A 23,549-nucleotide genomic window follows, 5' to 3' on the forward strand; every position below is an offset into this window, starting at 1 on the left:
CCAAGATGTGTTAATGGGTGAAGTACACAACTGTATAATCTATTGTGTGAATGATCACAGTTAGTTAAAAAATTGATAATTACCACATACCTGGTACTCAAACTTTTTCATTACCACATGAGCAAGCTATAGCCAGTAGGTACTGGCTAGGACTATGCATGGACAATTACTATCACCTTTAACTTCAGCACAACAAAGTAAAAGTTCCATACTAACTGCCAATAAAATAGCTTCGAAGTGAATCTTTTCTTTAGAACATTTCACATCATTGAAATGTCTTGTTGGTGACAGTCATAGAAAAATAGCTCAATTTAGATTTTTTCTTTCTTTTTCACAGGATTGTGAAACTAAGCTCAAACTTTCTGCAGTCCTACTAGGACACTTAACATTTAAAAGGTGGTGCAACACATTTGATCTGATTTCCTGCATTCAAGTCTACAAAGCAGAAGAATGCCAAATAGAAATTTAGCATTGGCTAATTGTGACCAAAGCTGTAAGAGAATCCCATTAGTCCCATATGTGTAAAACTGTGTAGCCCAGATCCCTCAAATGCTACATAACAGGACTCTCCGAGAATCCCCAAAAGTTTACCATCAAGCCATTTCGGGTTCTCACCGTGATGCATTCCTCTGTAATGCCGATGACCCTTGCCCTGTACCACATGTTGTCCAGCGAGAAGCGGGCACACAGGCACTGGCCAATAGACACAGACTCCGCCCCCAGAGGGGCCACGGTCTGACCATTGCATTGCTTCTGCTGGTCCTCCATGAGGAGCTGGAATTCTCGGACTGGCAATGAAAGTTGGAACAGGAATTAAGTGACTAGAGAGATGTAAAGGTGGTATGTCCCTTTTGACACATCACACAATTTTACATAGTGAAAGGATAATGTCTCCAAACTATGTGTATAAAATCTATGGTATATCCTCAGTGTTTTTAAAAAAGAGAAACGAAGAAAAACCCTCCTCACTCACGAATACGCTTCCCTCTTGTACGGAGAGTTAACAGTTGGAATTATTTTGAGTTTGGACAAATTTACTGGAAATCTATAGTATGCATTCCCCATTCAACACGAAGAAGTTCCCAGTACTCTTATTCTGAGGAAAGTTCTGAATCACCTACCTCTACAGTATATCAGCCTATGAAAGGAATGTGGTTTTCACCCTTGAAAAGGGGACATATTAACTTAAAAGCAACACCAAGTCCTTTAAGTCCTTAGAAGGAATAATAAGCAAGGGGAAAGATAAGAAAAGCTCAAGGTATTCTTCAGCTGAAATTAGTTCTGTTTGGAACCACTTTTCAGGACTTCAAAAAAAATAAATTAGGAACTCAATTCATGCAACATGGTGCAACCATAAGACTCTCTAATTACTATACACACCATGAAAAGTTTAACATAAATCATATCAAAAACTCAAGTGAGTTTTCCTTTTGTTTTTGTTGTTTTTTATCACACTTTCCTGATATATCTGTGACCTCCAAAAACATTTTCATCTCTGATAATCATTAAACACACACCACCTCACTGATATTTTCACACATTATATAAATAATAATAATAAAACATCTTTTTCATTATATGAAACAGTGAGTAGTTCTAGTTATCATTTTGCATTTAAAAAATCATCAAGGGATTGAATCTTTACATTTTTGCAGACTTTGCAAGTGTAATTTTCACTTGAAGTTATAATTTCTAACCTAAATGAAGATCTCTGATATCTACTCACTTCCGGCACTTTATCATTTTTACCCCCTGGGTCCACACGGTGGCTACCAAACTATTTGAAGAAGTTTGGTAGCCCCTAACCCTAATAATCTTCCTTCTAGGTTCAGTCAGAATCTAAGGGCTTTCAACAAGGAGACAGAAATTTGGACAAAATTTTGGACAGTGCACGACATATAATGCACGATGAAAAAAACAACAACATTAACAACAAAAACATTACTCCAGAGCTTACTTGAGCCATTGGTGAGCTAAAAAAGAGCCCTTTAAAGGACAAGTCCACCTTCACATACATAAGGATTGAGAGAATGCAGCAATATTAGTAGAACACATCAGTGAAAGTTTGAGGAAAATTGGACAATCCGTTCAAAAGTTTCCAAAATTTTTGAGTATCTGCGCAGTCACTGCTGGAAGAGAAGACTACTACAGTGTATGATGTCACATGCATACAACTTTATAAGGAAAATAAAAAGAGAATTTCACAAAACTTTACTTTTTGAATAAAGTGCACAGTTCTTCAACTTGCTACTGATGTATGTTAAGGGTAATAGTATTCCCCCTGCCTTCTGAAAGAGAGAAGTCGAGTGTTCTTTTGTTATGCTAGAAAAATGAAAATATGTTAAATTTTCTTTATTCTTTCTTTATATCGTTGTACTCATGTGACATCACAAGCTATAGTAGTCTTTTCATCCAGCCGTGACTGAGTAGAAGCTTCAAAAATTCGTAACTTTTGAACGGATTGTCCGATTTTACTCAAACTCTCATTGATGTGTTCGACTAATATTGCTGCATTCACTCAACCCAGGGTGAACTTGTCCTTTAAGGTGCTTAATGGCAGTACACTTACACTTGTCAACCTCCAGGCCATGAATGATGCCTTCTGGGTTCACAAAGGTGATAATCAGCTGGAGCTGTGAGAGGAGGGGGAGGGGCGGGGCCACATACTGGGGTAACGGCTCCAGCCTTGCAGTACCGTTACAGGAGCCAGCGTCATCATCCAAGACTTCGGGGGAAACGGTGGGCGTAGATCGATGGTTGCCATCATCACTGGGCGTGGCATGTCCTTCGGGTGTGGCATTTCCTACACTACTGGGAGATGGAGAGCGAGTCGTGCCAAGGGAGCTGGGGCCACTGCTTTGAGGCTTGAATGAGGAGGGGTATTTGGTAGGGCTTTTAGCAGGTGGAGTCAATTCTTGAGAAGGCGTGGAGGGCACGGTTACGTTCCTCGCCTCAGCTGGCGGTCGCGTCTTCCGCCTTGTGAAGAAAATTTGTGGTATGTTATCACCAGCGGAACAAACTAACCCCGATCAAGAACATAGCACCATCCCTTTTAACCATAAATGTCACATTTCATCCCTAGATGAAATTCACAAATGTCTGCTTTTATAAAACCTTTCAGACACATGAATGGGAGCAAAACGACAGAAAATATGCAAGTTGTTTTTAATGACAGTGGGAAAAACAAATCGATTAATGGTATTAAACAAACACCACCATCTCATAATCTTCCACTGTCAAGTCAGCTTGTTTCACTTGAAATGGTGTGGTATATACTGGTTGAGATTTTCCACTCTTTGATTCAGGGTCTGGACTCCATTCAAATCTATTACTTCCATCCTTCCCCAAGACAATTTGTCCGCACTGCTGCTCTTAATCCACAAGTATTAACTACTAGCTCATGGATGTAAAAATAAACAAGGAAAAGTAGAAATTACGCGGTGCGTAATACATGTCCCCGCCGGAAGTAGCATTTTGTAGCAAAATGTACAATATAGGTCAAAAATCAAGGTCAAAGGTCAAAGAAGTCAAAGGTCAAAATTCTGTGTAGAAGTTTTGAAGCGCTCACCTAGTGCCATCACATAAAGCAAACAGAATCAAAATCGGGTAAGAAATGGCGAAGGAGTAGCATTTTGTAGCAAAATGTACAAAAAATGTAGGTCAAAAATTAAGGTCAAAGGTCAAAGAAGTCAAAGGTCAAAATTCTGTGTACAAGTTTTGAAGCCCTCACCTAGTGCCATCACATAAAGCAAACAGAATCAAAATCGGGTAAGAAATGGCGAAGGAGTAGCATTTTGTAGCAAAATATACAATACAGGTCAAAAATCAAGGTCAAAGGTCAAAGAAGTCAAAGGTCAAAATTCTGTGTAGAAGTTTTGAAGCCCTCACCTAGTGCCATCACATAAAGCAAACGGAATCGAAATCGGGTAAGAAATGGCGAAGGAGTAGCATTTTGTAGCAAAATGTACAATACAGGTCAAAAATCAAGGTCAAAGGTCAAAGAAGTCAAAGGTCAAAATTCTGTGTAGAAGTTTTGAAGCCCTCACCTAGTGCCATCACATAAAGCAAACGGAATCGAAATCGGGTTAGAAATGGCGAAGGAGTAGCATTTTGTAGCAAAATGTACAATATAGGTCAAAGGTCAAGGTCAAAGGTCACGACTGAAATTCTGTGTAGAAGTTTCAAAGCTCCCATGTAGTGCTATCATATAAAGCAAACAGAATCAAAATTGGCTCATAAATGACAGAGAAGTAGCAATTTGAAGATTTTGATCACACACGGACGCACACACGGACGGACACACGGACACACGGACACACGGACACACACACGTACGGAGCCCGTTTCATAGTCCCCTGCTCGAACTCGTTCGGCGGGGACAACAATGCTACAAAGATTTTGTCCATATCATACAAAATTAACTGATCATGTACAATCCCTAACATAGGTTAAGATCCTCAAATCTTTGCTCTTAGAAGTTCCCATTATCATCGTCATAATCATTGTTGTCATCATCACCACCATTATCATCATCATTATTCCTATATTCATTATCATTAATATCTTTAATCATTTTTTCTTGTTATTATCATTCTATTAACATTATCATTATTATCATCATCATCATCACCATCATTATCATCATCACCATCATCATCACCACCATCACCACCATATCATCATCATCATCACCACCATCACCACCATATCATCATCATCATTATATCATCATCATCATCATCATCATCATCATCACCATCATCACCATCGTCATCACCATCATCACCATCACCATCACCACCATCACCACCATCACCACCATCACCACCATCATCATCATCATCATCATCACTATCATCACCATCACCGTCACCACCATCACCACCATCACCACCATCATCATCATCATCATCTCAAGCCCCTGGCCTAATCAGATGGACCAGCCGAGCACCCTCTCACCTCTTGCGCAGGGCCAGTCCCTTCTGGATGAGGAGCTCTGAGATGCTGGCCAGGTCCTCCAGGGATTCCCTGGCGATCTTCTCCTTGTCCGTCAGCTCGTAGAGGAGGTCAATGGGGAGGTTGCCATTCACCACTTCACCCTGGCAGAGAGAGACAAAGGTGGGGGGAGCTTGGTGATCCATCATAAGCATCTCAGTTCCATCATATTTCTATCAAGCTTCACATGAGCATGATGAGCAGGTGTTATGTTGGGGATTTATTGACATGATCCAAACACTTTTCACCAACACTGCTTTCCTTTGCATTTTAAATTCAGAGGCATATTTTCAAATTCAAATTTTTACTCTATTTGTATTATCATTCTCGAAGGAGACTCAAATTACCCTTAGGCAAAGAAAACAAAAACCAAAGAGGAAGAGAGCACTGATGTGGGCAAATGTGACCAACGACATGGTTATGCACCTTTAAGGCAAGATAAATATAATCAGAAACTACCAACAATGTAATTGTACCATAATATCAAGCACAAAAATATATTGGTCTAAAAGATCAAAAGCATATTTGATAGAAAAGCATGCTGACGGTGCAAAAGAACTACAGTACATGTGGAAATTTTCACAGTGCTGAAATTTCTGTACATTTTGCGCTAACAGAAACCAGGAAAATATAAAAGTACGCAAATATTTTTGCTAGCTGTATGTTTCAGGAGTTCATGTGTTGATTCCGCAGAATTAAAACATACAAAACTTATCTCACCACGCTGAGCACAAAAAATTATTCACGGGGAAAACGTCCACTTTTACGGTACTGTCTCTGGCAACCTACTTAATCCTCTATGGTACTTAGTGTCCTATATCCTCGATGTTTGCAGTAGCTATACTTTGTAACCATGGCAGGTCTTAAGGTAAATTAAGTAGCTGATTTCTTGGAGGCAAAAGGTCAGAGGGGTCAAATGTCAAGGGTCAAGGGTCAGGACGTACCTTCTTACAGATGTAGCACTCCAGGTCATTGAGTCTCTCCTCGAGGAAGTCACATGAGGTCTTGGTCCACTCGGCCGTGCCTCCAGCGGGGAGGATGTCAGCCAGGTGACACTTGGTCGCAAACAGGGCCTCTCGCTGGAAGCGGGGCTCCAGGGGGCGGATGTGGGTCGAAGACACCACCTCAGTATTGCCATAATCAGTAAAGAGAACCTGGCAGAGAAAAAAAAATGAAACAAAAGCCATGAGCGTGAAATGTCTAAATTCATGTGATATAAAGTCTGATTTATTAATTTCATAATAGAAAGAGTACATCACACATGAAATTGTACAATGTATACTTGAAAATATATACATTTCTTGCTTGGAGATTGCAATCTCCTATTGATAGAGGGTATAATAAGGTGGCAGAGAGTAAGGCATGGTAAATATAAGTGAAAATTAATCACAATTAGAGGGAAAGTTGCACAGTCCTACTTCAATGTGTGACCTGAAATAACCTTCCATCTTAGTTTGTGACCTCTTCACATTTAATACCTTAACATGAAGTTTCCGGAAAGGTTTCTCTAGCCAAAGCTTGATCTTGTCTGAAAAGAGTCTGGAAGGTACACAAGGGAGCTTTAGATTTGCGATGTGAACGTTAGGACGACGGTTGCATTGGCCGTCTTCCTCTCTCTCTGCATTGTATTTCAAAGCACGAAGTTACATTACACGAAGATGCAGCCTAGAACTCCACATGTGTCGTTTGTCATAATGGCATGCATCGAGGAGCTCTCTGCATCATGTATTTGAGCAGATGCTAAAATTGCACAGAACCGTCTTCAAAAAACAAAGACAATGTGAGATCAATTTTGATAAGCAGTCTTGCGCATGCACAGAACAGGTTTTTCCTCTTAACATCCGTGTCACATTAATCTAAAGCTCCCTATCAGCAGTTGCAAGAGATGACGGACAGATGCCTTTTGACTCCTGTAGTCCCACATTGATTTGGTAAGACAAGAAAAGAAGAGATCCACTCACCACCACATTACTGTTAGGCAGAAGGCACTGGATCTTTCCCCTGCACCACACCCCTTCCCTCACCAGGAGGGCCCCACAGATGTCCTGCTCAGCCCACTCCTTATCCTTCACCGGTGGCTGCTCCTTGTAGAACACCGTCATTGCCTCCAGCAAACTGGCCCCAAAAGTACAAAAAAGACAAATGGAACATACTGTATAAGCTGTTATTTTAGCGAGGGTTTGATTTTCATGAATTTTGCGAATTACAGTTGGATTGCGAATTTAACACGCAAAAAATGTCGCAATGTGCAAAGGCAATAGCGCATTTACGACAGCGTCAGTGTCAATTCATGAAAACAACATCTTGCGAAAATGTCTGTGACCTCCTCATTCACAAAAATATCTGTGCGTGAAAATAACAGCTTATATAGTACATAATGTACTGCCACATCTGTTCTTTCACAGAGCCACACACAATGCACCTGTAAGCTCTTGAACATGAATTCCAAAACAATGTAATTCTACACACCCGACTGTCACTGATTTCATTTAGCAAGCAGTTCTTTTGCAATAACAACGGCAAAAGGAATGATGTGGTAAGAACATGGAGCTTTACAAAGTGGGCATGTTTGTACCTACCCATTCCACAAATGGTACAAAATGATGCCTACTTCTGTGACGAACACCACTAAAAATTTAGAACAGGATGCCTACACAGTGCCAAATGATCACATCTGCCGTTGGTTTTTCTGTCCCTCACAAGTGAAAAAAAAAATGAACAGTTTTAACATGATTATGACAAGAAATGTGGATGTTTACAAATGCATTATGCAATGAAAGTGATCGATAACAAAGTAGATGACAGAAAGTAGAGATTGGAAATTGGGGGAAAGAAGACATGGAAATCAAAGGTATAATTATAGAAATCAGGTCAATCTGTGAGCAAGTGATGAGTGGTTGAAGAGGTCACAACACGCACCTGTCCAGGCCATCTTTTCCCGCTGTTGAGAGCTGCACGTAAATGCATGCCGGCGACTCCACATGGCTGACGTGGACTGCCGTGTAGGCGCTGTACTTTCCGGACAGCTGTGAGGGCGTGGCAACGCCACCGCTGATCCGCCCCAGCGGCACGGCAGAGTCTCTCTTTGGTGTGGAGTCTACCACAACCTCTGCAGCGGGAGGTGGAGATGAACTTTTGGGCGTGTCAACTTTGGCAACACTGTCTGTCTTTGCATCTGGAATGCTAACGTCTTCCGCGATATGATCCTCTTTCTGGGGCAGAGGTTGCCCGTCCTGAGATTCTGCTGGAGTTGCTGGTGATGAGGTTGCCCCCTCCTCGGCAGTGGGTGGTGATGAGGTTGCCCCCTCCTCGGCATTGGGTGGAGATTTTTCCTGAGTTTCTGCAGACTCTGCAGACTGGTGTGTATTGCTGTCCCCTGGAGGGGGTGTGGGTGTGGGTGTAGATGAGGGTGTGGGTGTAGATGTGGGTGTAGGTGTAGGTGAAGGTGAAGGAGTGGTGGGGACCACAGCCTCTGGCTCGGATGGTGGCTTTGTAGGTGGTGGGCAAGGGCTCCTGAGAAGTTCTGCGCTCATCGAGCTGAAAGCAAGGGAAACAGAGAGAGAGAGATGATCTGTTATTGGCATTATTTGCAAGTCTCACATGAACAAGGGTCTGTAATGTTGTCAGTCCATCTCCACTTATCATCTTTGCTAAGCTGGCAGCCTAGCTTGAAGATGGGAAAGGGATATTCAAATTATGGCAAACATACGAAGATATGGCCGTTTAGAATTTGTGGGTCTCTTTGCAACCCTCAAAATTAGATTCCTTTCATAAGCTGGTATATTGTAGAGGCAGGTAATTCAGACCTTTCCTCAGAACAATAAAACTTGAAACATCTCTATGAAAAAAAGGGTAAGAATATTTCAGACTTTCAGTGAATTCATTCAAACCCCCCCCCAAAAAAAAAAAATCTAACTGTTATTCCTGATACAAAAGGGAGAGTATTTTCCAGTGGTGTGGGGATAGTTTTTTTGTTTCTTTTTAAACAACTCTGGAGGTGTATTACCGTAAGATTTCATACACAATGTTAGGAAACATTAGTCTTCCATCATGCAAAAAAATGTTTGCAAAAGGGATATACCGTGTGTCAAAAAGAAAGAAATTACAATGGGACCCTCCGCAGCGATAACTTTAAAAATAGTGGATCAATCCAAATACAATTTCAGGGTATGAAACTATCACTTAGTACCTTCATCTTACAGAAAACCCCATCCAATTTGCTTTAGTGGTCAAAGAGAAATGAGGATCTTTGTAGAGTATGTCAGGAATCCCTTTCCTCCAAGTTCTGTCCATTATGTTCAAACATTAATATGCACTTCTACGAGCATCCAAGTGCTAAAGTTGGAAGAAACAGACCTATGACACACTTTAAAATGATCCACATTTCTCTGTGACCACTCTACCAAATTGAATGGAGTTTTCTGCAAAATATACATACGATGTTTTTTTTAGACCCTGAAATATCATTCACACAGTTTCATCAAATTGAAAGTTATCAATGCTGAAATTCGATTGCAACTTTTTTTTGGACATACTGTACTTCTTTGAAGACTACACTTACCCAGGCCCAGTGGTCTCCGCCATGCCCTTCTGCACCATCAGGGCGTTGACACACACCTTCTCATCATCCGCTCCTTCAAACGCCAACACGGACAGCACGCCTTGATGGACATCTACAAGCAGGTCAAAACCAACATGGCTCATAAATTACAATATTTAATACATGTACATATTCAACATCCTATATACGCAGAAGCATTCAAAAATTTTATGTGAGGGTTCAGATTGAGCTTTGTCGCATCTCTTTCAAATTGCTGCTGTAGTCACACTTTCCTCTCGTTTACAAAGAGCATTCCGGGAAAATAGATTCACATTGTTTGGTGACAGTATCTTGTAATCACATCAATTATGAGGATTCAGGTAGGGTGAACAGTGAGATTTCTTGATTGATGATTCTACTATATCCACCTCAGAATGATAATCCAACATACAGTTGTTGTAGCATGCTATTTTGCATATGTTACTCACTGTGAAACAAAAGTCGTATTAGAGACAATTATCTTAAAACCCTGATTCAATATCCTTCTGAGATTTAACTCTAGAGTCATTACATATTTCAGTATTTCATAATTGCCTGATATGTTGTTGAAATGAGTAGTAATGTTCATTTTATGCAAAATACTGGATGTGCTAAATATTTGGTGAATTGGGATTTGTAAAACAATTATGGGAACAGTTCAATTCGCACACAACAACCATAATGACAGTATGAGAAAGAAGCATACTAAGCAGCTTTCCAAAGAAATATCAGCAATTTCCCACTTCAAGTGCAGTATACCAAACATTTGTGTTACAGGAGGCAATATTTTTGAGAGTTGTAAACTACGCAAAAACTGTGGCAAAATATACAAGGTATATAGTAATAGTAGCCTCTGACTTGTCAAAAAGGAAGAAGTACACAGGTGAGATACTCCTTTGCTTACCCATGACAGTGATGTCTGTCGGCTTGAAGCTCACACACTTTGAGAAGAACAGCTTGGACTCGTCCGTCCAGCCCTGTTTGTTGTCCTTTGGGGCAACATCAGCAAGCCTGCAGGGCAGTGCCTGCAATTCAGAATGTTAAAGGACACAGAGTATTACATTTACCACACATAACACTAAAAAGACTTGACACATGTTCTATCGGCCTGCACTGTGTATGAAGCAATGATATAAAATATAGTATAAGAAGTAGCAGCAGTAATGGCAGAAGTATCAAAAGTAGCAGTTATGACACTACATATTGTCTTTCAATGTAATTATGATCTTGCCCTTTAGTAATGATAGCAATACTAATAGTCGACTTGCAAGTAATAGTGAAGTGATTATGAAGATAAGTCAATACGGCAAAGAAAACATAAGAATTTTTTATTAACTACACCAAATATAAACACTGTCATTTCTTACAGAGATTACTATATGATCACAATCATTATTCTTATCACTGTCATTATCATCACCATTATAAAAAAAAAAAAATAATAATAATGATAATATGCAAAAGGCTGGCCTGGAAGTGGAAAAAAAAAGTAGTAATCAGAAGCTTTCATCATAATGATGAATGCAGAAGAAATCTGGAAGGATAGTTCTCACCAGCCTGGAGAGTTTGAGGAACTCGTCTGTCATCTTGCGTAGGTAGGTGTAGTGAACGGTGGCCTTGTTGCCATAGTCTACGTACAAGACTTCCACCACTTGGGAGCCTGCCACTCCTGTGAATAAGTTTGTCATTGCAAGCATGCCATGTGATATATGAAGAAAACAAAGTTCTTCATTTTAACAGGATGCTACAAAGAAATAATCCCATAATGTATTGTTTGCCAAAAGAAGAAGTGGTCCATTGCTCAGTAGTTTTTGACATATCAAAGATTTCAATGACTAGATCAAATTCTTTATTTTGAACAAAACATTACCAGGACACTTTGAATATTGATCTTTTCTTCACTTTGGAGCAGGATACTGTAAAACACAATATTTTCGCGACATGAAATTTTTGCGAATGGAAGCCGACAGCCTTATTCGCAGCATGAAATTTTCGCAAGTTGCCTCTAACATTCAATGCACATAGTGTAGACAAGATCCTTAGCCTGCATTTTATTTTCACGGAACTCGGCTCTCGCAAAATTTGTGAAATTAAAATGCACATAAACATTCCTTGTTTTACAGTATGACTTCATATCCATCAAACAACAGCTGTTACAAAAAAGTTCCCTACTCAGAGAAGATAGATTGAAGACTTCCATGCAATCATCAAATTTATCATACAATGGAAGAAAACATTTCCTCGTGTGTCATATTATCAGGTTGGGGAGAGAAATCTTTGTAACTCTCCTGCACAAGAATTTGTCATTTACAAGACAGCAAGTCTTAATTCAAAGAAGATATGGCAAAGGAGAGTATGTCATGTGGCAGCAATCCAGGTTGGGCCAAGAAAAGATCCACTACAATGGAAGAACTACACTACACACAATCTGGATGCATCAGTGTTTGTTCTGATCATTATATGTTACCATCAATAAAAATGCCTGCATGAATCCAAGAACAAGCGAATTACTAGTTCTTTTGACAGCAAACGTGAATAGCTATTAAAGACGTAGTAAGAAAACTTAAATTGGTTGACTTTAAAGAAACACACCTGATTTTTTTTTCTGAAGATTCCATGAAGATACAAAAACTTCTTATGTGAAACATCTGCAAAACCACCTTTCGAAGTTGACTCTGCTGTCAATGGCTGAGATGAAACAAAATTCATATGTGTATGGCAGGTGGGTTTGAAGTGCATACATGTATATATGAGATATCTGGCACAGGTATGTGATAAATAACATGTGTTTAGACCCAGTACTCACTCAGGAATTCAGCCCTGTACCACCTTTTGTCCTCCTCAAAGAAGGCCATGCACACCTGGCCGTGATGCGGGCACAGAACATGCCAGTCGGGCCCCGCCGTATTCTGATAAACCTTCTGTATCTTCTCCATCATTTCATCTATGTATTCCACCATCTCCAACTGCAGAGGAATGCGAGAAAGAGAAGTAATCAAGTTTGTTAAACTTCTGCAAAGCATGACACACACCCACAGAAATGGCTGTAAAGTTGAAGCAGCATTTCAGAAATTGATTTTCCTATTCCACCAAAAACTAGTCAAGAGGTGTGACTTTCATTCAAGGTAAAAAATCTTTGAGCAGTCTGAGAATGATGTGCCAAGAAATCGACAAGTATACCTTGAGGTTGTGATTAATATGTAGGCAAGTCTTGCAGACCAGGGCCATTATTTTCAAACCACACATCACTATCATTCATTTCATGTTGATGGATCTTGACAATATATCAAATCTGCAGGTGTGAAAGGCTACCTCATACTACAAAGGTCTTAAAATGCCAAATATAAGTCAAAGAGTTCAGAATAAGACTCTGAAATCTGGGCACTAAGTAGTTACAAAAGCACTCCTGTAAATTTTTGCCAAGTGGGTAAAATACTGTATTTTTCAGCTAATTCACCGTCTTTTGATGTTTAGTTGGCTTCAATATCTGCATTCATAATAGTGTATTACAAATCCAAGGAATATTTCAGACCGGACTAAGACAGCAAACAAATTGACTGATTGACTGATAAACACAGTACATTTCTCAAATTTCTCACATCTGCTGAATTACGGAAAATTTAACATCTCACGGAAAATATCATCTCCTAGTTACACAAATGTGCTCGCTATCATCTTCAATGGCTGGATATCACTAACTCTTCTCCTGAAAAGGGATAATAATTGTATCTCATTCCATCCCTGTGGTTCTCAGTCGCAAATTCAACCACTTGCAAAAATTTTCTTACAAGTTTCTGTCAATGACATATCATACTAATCTTGCAATGTATATGGTACATAAAAGAGCGTTCACAGTAAACTTACATCTTGAACTGAGAAGTCCTGTGGGTCAGTGATGTGGCTGACTTGGACCGTCAACTCATCTCCCTTCTTTGGAATGTCTGGTGGAAGATACTTCTTGGGAGGCAAGACGGTTTGGGCTGTACCATTTTGAGTGAAGGTGAAACGAGGTAAAAACATAGGGAGGTACCATGGCTTGCTGAAAGAAGTGTGCCTTGGTATAAACTCTCACTCGTAGAGCACTGATCAACAAGGGGCAAGGGTCTCATTGTAAACAGGCAAATTAAAATAACATATATCAAATATGTTCCAGTACACTTATAGAAAAAGCCAGAATGTAATTCAGATTTACCCTCACAAAAATTAGTACCATAATAGTTGTCTCAGGCAAATTTTAGGACAGAGTAAGGGCTGTAATTTGAATTTAAGTTTATAGATCTTATTCATAATTCATTAGCCTCCACTGACATGAGTTATAAGAAAGAAGGATCTTTTTCTCTTTTCCTTTTTTGACTGGCCAGCTAACACATATTGTTTTTTTAATGAAATTTGAAGTCTAAGATTTTTTCTTTTTGATAACATATTTCTTGTGTGTACAAGTACGAATTTTTAATCTTCAGCTTCATGATACTGGCATGCGACTGTGGTCATTATGCCTTTACCAACACACAAAACTACTTTGACCAGTTTTCATTTTTGATAAGTTTCATACCAGCCAACTCTGCCTCTCAACAAACCTGGAACTAACTGGAGTACAATTTTACAAAATTACACAGGGATTCTCATCAGTTTTCATTTCTGTGTTAATACAAAATGGTCATGAAACAGGAACAAAACATTTCATAAAGCTCCTTCTTTCCAGCACCCCCCCCCCAAAAAAAAAAAAAAGAAGAAGCAAGAATAGTGTTCAGGAGTGGTATTTTCACAGACATCACAGAAAATATTGAAGCATGTGAACCACTGACTACTTTAAAGAACGTGACAAGCAGTTTAAAGGGATCGTATAGTTTGGTTGAGACCTAATTTCACGTTTCTAACATTTTTTGGTTAGATAATGAGAAACCTCTTATGAAATATGAAAAAGCATGTAATTCCATGAGGAATTGAACATTTATTTGATGAAAATTGGTTTTGAAATGGCTGAAATATCCAAATCAGAGCGATTCTAATAAAGTGTGGGACCCTCCTTTTATTACGATCGCTTTGTTTTACTTTGTTTTTGGATGTTTTAGTCAGTCCAAACCCGATTTTCATCAAATAAACTTTGAATTCCTCTTAAAATGGACTATGCTCTGTACTATTTCAGAAGTGTTTTCTTGGTATCTCACAAAAAGTTAAAAGCCCAATTCTCACCTTCACCAATACTGTACCATCCCTTTAACCCTTTGTGTATTTTGAGAGCCGAGTGACACAAAAAACCCTAAAGCACTTTTAATACGCACCGTACAAAGTCCCTAACACAGACAAGGTTAAGAAGGGGGGTCAAGAAACCCACCTTTTGGGATGGATTCGGGCGATATGAAGCAGGCTAGCTCCAGGAAGACCAAAGCATCCCTAAGGGAGACGGGCATGTCATCCTTCACACAGTTGTTGGGCTGCTGGTGGAGGTCAACGTACAGCATGTTTCCCACCTGCCCGCTCACCTGCAAAGAGAGTGAGGATTGTGTAAAGCATGCTCAACACTCACTCCATTTCCTGATACAGTGAAACCTCACTACATCAAGGTCAGACATGAGAAGGTATCTGATTTAAAAATGTAATTTTGCAGGCCCATTCCTTTTTGGATACTCTTCCGTTTTTCATCACTGATATAACAAATACTAGATAAGGTTAACGTTTCAGTGGTCCTAAGCAGCTTGCTATAACGAGGTTGTCCTGTACAGCTGCTAATGACCTTCATTACCCAGAGTTTGGGTTTATTCAAAACTATCTTTCATACTAGCATTAAATAAGTCATTATCTCATGGGATCACAGCAATGTATATTTAAATACAATTTGGTGGCTTTATTTGATGTTTATTACCATCTCTCTTTTTTTAATTTTTGATTTCTAATTTTTTACAAGACAGATTAGCTGTCAATCATTCTAGTTTTGCATTGTACTGAAAAAAAAAAAGTAAATAAATAATGCGAAAATGTCCACATTTCCTGTAACAGAATATAAGGGTTTACTTACTGTCATCAGAATTGCTTCCTGCCCCTGAACCATTGCCTGGAATGCTTCCGATGCTTCACGGGACCACCTCCCATCCTGGTTTCAAGGGGGAAATATAGGAAAAGTCACAGATGGGATATCACAAAAGAATACAGCAAATCTCAACAGCAAAGTCTTTACATGACTTTTTGCTATGACATACACAGCTATACACTTTAACCGCTTGAGGACAAGCTAATTCATCTCAAACAAGCATTTCCCATGGACACCTGCCGCAGCACACCTGAGATTGGTGTTCACAGTTTAAGAAGAAGTAGACCGGTCTTGTAGAATGCAGCACTGGAGGTCTCAATCTGAGTGCAACTGGAATTTGTGCACGGAGGGTAGGGCTACACTGTGTAGCTTCTTAGATTTAAACATTTAGCAATGACAAAACAATGATTTGATGCTGAGACAGACAGACAGACAGAAGATATTTGGCACTGCAAAACAGAAAGCATCCAATAAAGTAGCCAAATGTTAGTAAGTGACATGAAAGAGGAAAAGATGAATAAGGTCTGACTGGAAGAATATCAAAATGGTTAAGAGCACAAGAAATACACAATTGATTCAGTTCTACATACATATTTTTAGAAAGAAGGAAGATGTAAGTCCTTATACCACAATAATGTAACCATTATAAGGCAATGTGTTCAGAGTTCTTGGATTACACAATCATCTTTTTAGCACTTCAATAAGTTAACAGCCACACTTTTCAATCCTTTGAACACATCTACAGCCACAGTGATATGATGTCATTAAGAAGAATACATTCTAAACAGAAGCTGCCTACAGTTTTCTGAGTAACAAAATAGTTTTCAAACACTAATCCCTAGGCGTAATGTCACTAGGTAGACCTCACATTGAGAAAAAAAAACTAGAAATGTCGCTATGGTGACTGGTATGCCTCCGCCATAATGAATGAATTCTCCTAATAGGTCTATAGTACATGTCGACAATGTGTGATTACATTTTCACAAAATTGGCAAAATATTACAATCCCATGTTTGTCACAAATGTGTTGAATGTTCACCTTCCTTGACCTAGGTTTAATTGGATGGATTGGAGAGCATGTATTTGGGGATTTAAGGACTTTAACTTGACTTTGACCCTTTCATAAGTTTATGCATTGAGTAGTTTTCAAGGTATGGAGAAAAAGTGCAATTTCTTTATTGAATAGTAAATTGCTACCATTTTCATGTAGTGTTTGACCCTAAAATTCAAAAGAGAATCACTGTCAGGCAGAACATGCATAAAAATGTACTGAGTTTAAAGATAACTTGAGCCACTTCCCAGATATGAAGGAAGAAGTAAGTTCAGCACTTTCACTTGATCTTCGACCTTTTGATCTTTGACCTTCTTGGCAAAAAAAAAAAAAAACTTCCCAGAGAATCTCTATTAGGTTATACATGCATACACCAAGTAAAAAAAAAAAATCCTGCTGGCATTGCATAAATAAGAGGGAAATACAAACGTAGTAAAATTTTTTAGTTGTGCCCTGGGCCTTTGACCCCTGACCTTTGACATCATGAACCCCAGATTCCCGAGATAATCACTGCCAGTCAGTATATGCATATATACTATGTTCCATGAAGATACCTTGAACAATATCCAAGATACGGAGAAAAAAGTGAAATTTTACCATTTTTACTTGACCCTTTGACCTTTGACCTTTAACCTCATGACCCCGAACTTTCACCAGAGAATCTTACTTGGGTAATACATGTATACACTAAGTTTCAAGAAAATATCTTCAGGCATTGAATAGATATGGGGGAAAAAGTGAAATTTTAAGCATTTGACCTTGACTTTTTGACCTTTGACCTTTAGCATGTGCACCCAAAAGTTGATAGGCACAACTTCATCCCCTAATACACATACATGCCAAGTTTCATTAGGATACCTCAAAAGGTTTTATAGTTACGCTGTCCACAAAATTCATTACGGACGGATGAAAGGACGGACAACCCGAAAACATAATGCCTCCGGCACCACTTCGTGACATAGGCTCACAAAACACAAATGAACTATCTCCTCTAAATACTAGCGTTCATGTTTGTTGTCAGTAGGTGGAACAGCATTTTGCGTGCATCTTAATTTCACAAATTTTGCAAGAGCCAAGATTCCCAAAATTAAAATGCACGCTTAAGTTTTTGTCTACACTATATACACTGGATGCCATTGGCAAATGCGGAATGTTCATGCCGCGAACACGGCCGTCGACTCCACTTCACGAAAATTTCTTGCTTTTAAGTATTCACCTGCTGGGTAGATAAAATGTCCACCAGTGAGCAGCACTGGGCCAGGTCTGGCTGCCTCTCATACTTAGGACGCATCTTGCATAGTCTGTGGATGATCAGAGAGAAGAAACGAAGCAGAGATCATCAGGTATTGAGAATAAATGTCATCGAACATCCGCTCCTTGTACTTTGAAATATCGGCTCTGACTTTCTGGACACAGCGTGAGAAGGAGTTGTGTGGAAAAGATTTTTATTCAAGTGAAAGTGGAAAGCACAAGAAGGTGAGGGAGACCAATAACAACTTGGACTGAAAACATGAAGGAATACACAGGGCTTAGCTGCTAGGATATGTCCCATCGGGCAACAGACAGGTAAGGTAGCCATGAGCTCAGCCATGTCTCAGAAGCACATATTTTTGCCAACTGAACTAATGATGACAATTCATACCTCATGGGTGTGCGAGTATACTTGCCAACAATATAATTTACACTTGCAAAGTAATACTCTTGTCCTTTTACCATCTTTCAATTTGGTCGAGAGTTGCAAAAGAGTGATAAAAGCAGGGCCTGGGCTCAACCAGGATTGCAAATCCATTACACAATGTTGCAGTTGTCACAGGGGACTTTCCTCTGAATGTGGGGAACGAAAGTCCTCCCTGCGACTGGGATCTTTTCTATAGTCAAAGGTTGACTTTCTGTAAATGCAGCAGATTGTTAGCAGACCATTCACTCAATCAACTCTTCCGACTTGTGCAACTACAGTGCCTCGAAAGAAGTAGCCAATCACACAGTGTTCTTACAATATAACAATCAGTAAGATTTATTATACTGGACTCCAATTGTCGTTTACAACAATAACATAGTACAAACTTGAATACAGATATCCAATTCCACTTGATCTTGAGCTTGGTTGCTCTGCTCGGTGGTTTATTCTAGAAGCTCCCGTGCTTGGTTGCTCTAGGTTGTCGACGATGCCCTGCCTGAAGTAGCGGGTCGTCTCCCCTTACTTCTGGTCCTCTCTGGAACCGCAAACTGTGGCTCTCTCTGCAGCCCTAAACTTGGTCCTCGCTGGAACCCTAAACGGTGGCTCTCTCCCTGGAACCCTAAACACCAACAGTTGTTGGTGTTTACACTCGAATCCTCCTAGATTCTCTGCTGGACGGTCAGGCTGTCCAAGCCGAAATGCAACAATCCCTGAATCACACTGATTCCAAATAACACTCTGCTACTCTAACTTCGCAATCTCGAAGTACCGTAGCCTGGTCCTGAGTGTTCCGCAAATAATGTGGCATCAGAATTTTATGCCCAAACACTGCACATTTATACATTTGTTGGACCATAGGTCTCCATGTAAAATTAGTTAAATGAAGTCAAGTGACTTCCTAGAAAGTTTTCATAGAAGTCCTGCCCCCTTTTCTTATTGGTTGGCGTTTTCTGTCTGTCAAAACTTTCCTGAGCATCTCATTTTGCATTGGTCAAGCCCCTGCTTGACGTCATCACTTCCTGTCCACGGAAACCAAAATTCTTTGAAGTGGTCCTGTTGTGACTTAGCTAGAAACTTGTGTCTGACGTCGTGAATGACGTCCACATACCAGATAGTATGAGGCATACTACCAGGGATACCCTTTCCTCGTATTTTGACGTCATGTAGGGTTTACTCATCCCCAAAACATTTAATTCCAAATCACTCTCTTTTACTTTGATTGTGCATCGCAACATCTCCTTATATGGTTATTTTGATGCAAGCTTTTGTCTTTAAAGCTGCACTTCTTTTGTAACCATTGCGATAACATCAATTTCTTACATGAGCTACCTAATAAACAGTACCATTGTAGTACAATGAGACAAATTATTACGTGACAAATACAAAAATATGTCATATCCTGACACAACCCCCCATTTCAAGATAGTACTGCTATCTACAATAGTATTTTCACGTATGAAACTAATTTGTCCGTACATACACATGACAATATCAACATTCGATAATCCCCTTGCTATGGGTAAACATGCCCCTCTTACTCTGGACATCGGCTCAGGAAGTCTGCCCCAACGTTATCTGTTCCCCTGACAGCGGTCACGTGGTAGCGGTAGGATTGGAGGGCAAGTGCCCAGCGCAAGACTCGGTTGTTTTGCAATTTAGCCTTGGCAATGTACATGAGGGGACGATGATCCACCTCAAGTTCAAACTCTCTCCCATATAGGTAAACATCGAACTTTTTTACTGCCCATGCAATTGCGAGGCACTCTCGCTCTATGACGGCATACCGTCGCTCTGTGTTTGACAACTTCCGGCTGATGTATGCGATAGCGAACTTCTCTCCCTCTACGCGCTGCATCAGTACTGCGCCGATGCCTACGTCAGACGCGTCGGTCGCCAGTATGAACGGGGATTCATGGTCTGGAAGATGGAGAATGGGGGATGAAGTCAATCGGGACTTCAGCGTGTTGAACGCCTGCTCTTCCAGGGGTCCCCAGTCTACGCGGTTGGCTCTGTCTTTCTTTGTTAAGTCCGACAGCGGTGCGGCGATAGCTGCGAAGTTGGGTATGAACTTGCGGTAATACCCAGCTAGCCCTAGAAACGCGCGTACCTCCCGCTTTGTTTGCGGCACCTCCGCCTGTAAGATCTGCTCCACTTTCTCAGGGTGAGGCTTCAGCGTGCCGCCACCTACGACGTGCCCTAGAAAGTCGAGAGTCTTGAAGCCCACATGACATTTACTTGGCTTCGCGGTCAACCCAGCATCTGCAAGCCTCGAGAGTACAGCTTGCAAGGAATCCAAGTGTTCTTCCCAGGTCTCGGAGAACACAAGGATATCGTCGATGTAGTTCACTACATTGTCGAGTCCAAACAGCACTTCTCGCATCAGCCGTGAGAAGGTAGCTGGTGCATTCACCATACCAAACGGCAGCACGGTGAAGTGAAACAGGCCTTCAGCGGTGACAAATGCTGTTTTCTCCTTATCAGACTCGGCCATGGGTATCTGCCAATACCCCTTGCTGAGGTCGAACTTCGAAAAGTATTTACCTCTTGACAGCTTCGCTAGAAGAGTGTCAGCAATCGGAATAGGTTCTGGGTCGAACACAGTTATAGCATTCAATTTGCGGTAGTCGACGCAAAACCTGTTACTTCCGTCCTTCTTTTTCACTAGTACGATCGGTGACGCGTACTTGGATCGTGATTTCTCTATCACGCCCATCTTTAACATTTCGCTTAATTCTGCTTTTACCGCAGCTTGCATAGATTGTGGTAGGGGATACGGCTTGCTTACCACGGGGTCAGCGGTAGTAAGTGTCACTGAGCATTCCATTGCGTTTGTTCGCCCTGGTACATCGGTTAATTGCGCATCAAACTGATTTAGCAGATCGGTTACCTGCGCTGCTTGTGACTCGGTCAGTTCCGCATCTATCACCACGTCAACCACGCTCTCATTCTGCGATAAGGCGGGCAGTCCTATGCACGGTCGGTCGAGATCGGGTTCGACCTCCTCTTCGACTACGGAGATGGCATTCGCTTGGACTTCATTGTCCCTACTTCGCGCACGGTCAACATACTTCTTCAAGAGGTTAACATGGTAGGTCTTGACCTTGCCATTGACCTCAACTCTCACATCACATCGTCCTAGTGTGTCTGTGACCGTATACGGTCCCTGCCATTGCATCAGGAGCTTGCTCGCGCTCGTTGGCCTCATAATGAGCACTTTGTCGCCAACCTCAAACTTTCTGTCACGTGCCTTTGCGTCATAGTACTTGGCATATCTTTTCGATGCGCGCTTGAGCTCCTCATGCGCCACTTTGCAAGTCTCCTCGAGTCTCGCTCGTAGGTCCACAACATACTCATATGTTGTTTTGACCTCTTCGTCGACTGCTTCCGCTTCCCAGATTGTCTTAATCAGGGACAGAGGTCCACGTACAGTCCTGCCATACAGCAGCTCAAACGGACTAAAGCTAAGGCTAGCTTGTGGTACCTCCCGATACGCGAACAACAATGCCGGTAAATAACGGTCCCAATCTTTGGGTCGCTCTGCACTCATTCGTCGCAGCATAGCTTTGAGAGTTCCGTTGAATCTCTCAACCAACCCATTGCACATGGGATGGTACGGAGTTGTGTTAAGCTGCTTTACGGACAGCAAACGCCCTAACTCCCTCATTAGCTCAGAAGTGAACTGCGCCCCTCTATCAGAGAGAATCTCATCTGGCAAACCTAAGCGGCTAAACATCTCGACAAGCGCCTCAGCCACTCGCTCGGTTTCAATGCTCGGTAATGCAATAGCTTCTGGGTAGCGAGTTGCATAATCGACCAGCGTCAAAACATACCGATTCCCACGATCGGTCTTGGGGTCAAAAGGTCCTACGAGGTCAATCGCCACGCGCTTGAACGGAGTATCAATGAGCGGCATGCTCGCGAGCGGCACGCGACCCACGCTCCCCTTATTCACGGTGCGCTGACAGATATCACATGATATGCAATATCGCCGGACGTCATCTCCCATACCTGGCCAATAGAAGCTTTGCTGTAATCGGTCGAGTGTTTTCTGCGTTTTTAGGTGCCCAGACATTATGCCATCATGGGCATGCGCCATTAATCCATCACGGTATGCGCTCGGTACGGCCAATTGTCGAACTGGCTTGCCATATTCCAATTTTGTAGATTGGAATTCGCGATAGAGCAGGCCTCGATGCACGAGAAACTTGCTCTCATTTCCTTTGCTTGTGGTCGTTTTCTGACCACTCTCTGCTGCTCGCCAAGCCTTCGCAAGCGTCGGGTCAGCCTTTTGCGCTGCTTCATACTCACCTTTACTCGTCGCGAGTGAGAGTGTACTTGCTGTCGGCAGTGGTTTGAGGGGTTTCGCACTTTGCGCTTTCTGACCACGTGTCTCTACTGCCCCTCCCTCGGATGATGCTACCATCTCTTCTTCATCTACCACTACCTCGTCACTATCGAGTGACCACTGTGGATCGGGATTATTTTGGTCCCTGACCCCGGGAATATTCCCCAAAATAAGCTCATACATTGGGTCTTCCATAACCAGAGCTTCCACTTCCCCAGTGTAGAAAGGCGTGTCTACCCATACCCTAGCAATGGGGAATTCTCTGACAGTCCCGTCTATCAAAACCACCCTCTTCTTCTGCCCTGCAACAATCTGAGGGGTTCTAACAAACACTGACTTTACTACGGCTGTACTACAGCCACTGTCCCTTAGAACGGACACTACATGCCCTCCTACTTTTCCCTGAAGAACAGGCATGTTCACACCTGATGGTCTGACTCCCGAAGAGCATCCTGCCTCGAGAAGGGGTATTTCATCCCCCGAAGCTAGCTTCACATACGAACCCGGCTGTCTTGCCGTTTCATATCTAACGGTGTTAGCCTCAATACAGGCAGCCCCCTTTCGGTCCTGACTAGTCTTCTCCTCAGACCCCTTCATTTCATCCAAAGCAGCAGCCCGGTTTGGTCTCAGACTATTCGTTTTGGCCTGGCAGTTTCGAGCCAAATGACCTGCCTTCCCACAAATATAACAACCACTTGACCCCTTATTTCCTTGTGGGCCACTGAATTTGGAAGCCAAATGACCCTGACTTTGGCCCTTGTCAGGTCGCTTTTGGTCTTTGTAGGAGTGGTTCTTTTGTTCCTTATGTGGGTGGGCCTGACTGTATTGATCCGCTAGCTTCGTCATTTCATCTAAGTTTGCCGGATGTCTCTC

General features: G+C 41.4%; 1 protein-coding gene across 1 annotated transcript in view; it reads right to left on the bottom strand.

Moving 5' to 3' along the window:
- Positions 1-23,549, bottom strand: part of LOC139731111 (RING finger protein 17-like) — a gene marked incomplete at its 3' end in the record, with an annotated part of 147,578 nt that overhangs the window by 101,782 nt on the left and 22,247 nt on the right. Inside the window, 14 exon segments of the mRNA XM_071641995.1 lie at positions 616-788; positions 2,570-2,976; positions 4,960-5,099; positions 5,940-6,149; positions 6,957-7,110; positions 7,915-8,532; positions 9,557-9,668; positions 10,479-10,599; positions 11,128-11,243; positions 12,381-12,540; positions 13,439-13,554; positions 14,910-15,057; positions 15,591-15,665; positions 17,870-17,954. Of these exon segments, the coding sequence (XP_071498096.1) occupies positions 616-788; positions 2,570-2,976; positions 4,960-5,099; positions 5,940-6,149; positions 6,957-7,110; positions 7,915-8,532; positions 9,557-9,668; positions 10,479-10,599; positions 11,128-11,243; positions 12,381-12,540; positions 13,439-13,554; positions 14,910-15,057; positions 15,591-15,665; positions 17,870-17,954 (2,635 nt within the window).

The sequence above is a fragment of the Diadema antillarum genome, unplaced genomic scaffold, assembly GCF_040938485.1.
Source record: "Diadema antillarum isolate AM-2024a unplaced genomic scaffold, OU_Dant_1.0 scf00000022, whole genome shotgun sequence".
NCBI lineage: Eukaryota > Metazoa > Echinodermata > Echinoidea > Diadematoida > Diadematidae > Diadema > Diadema antillarum.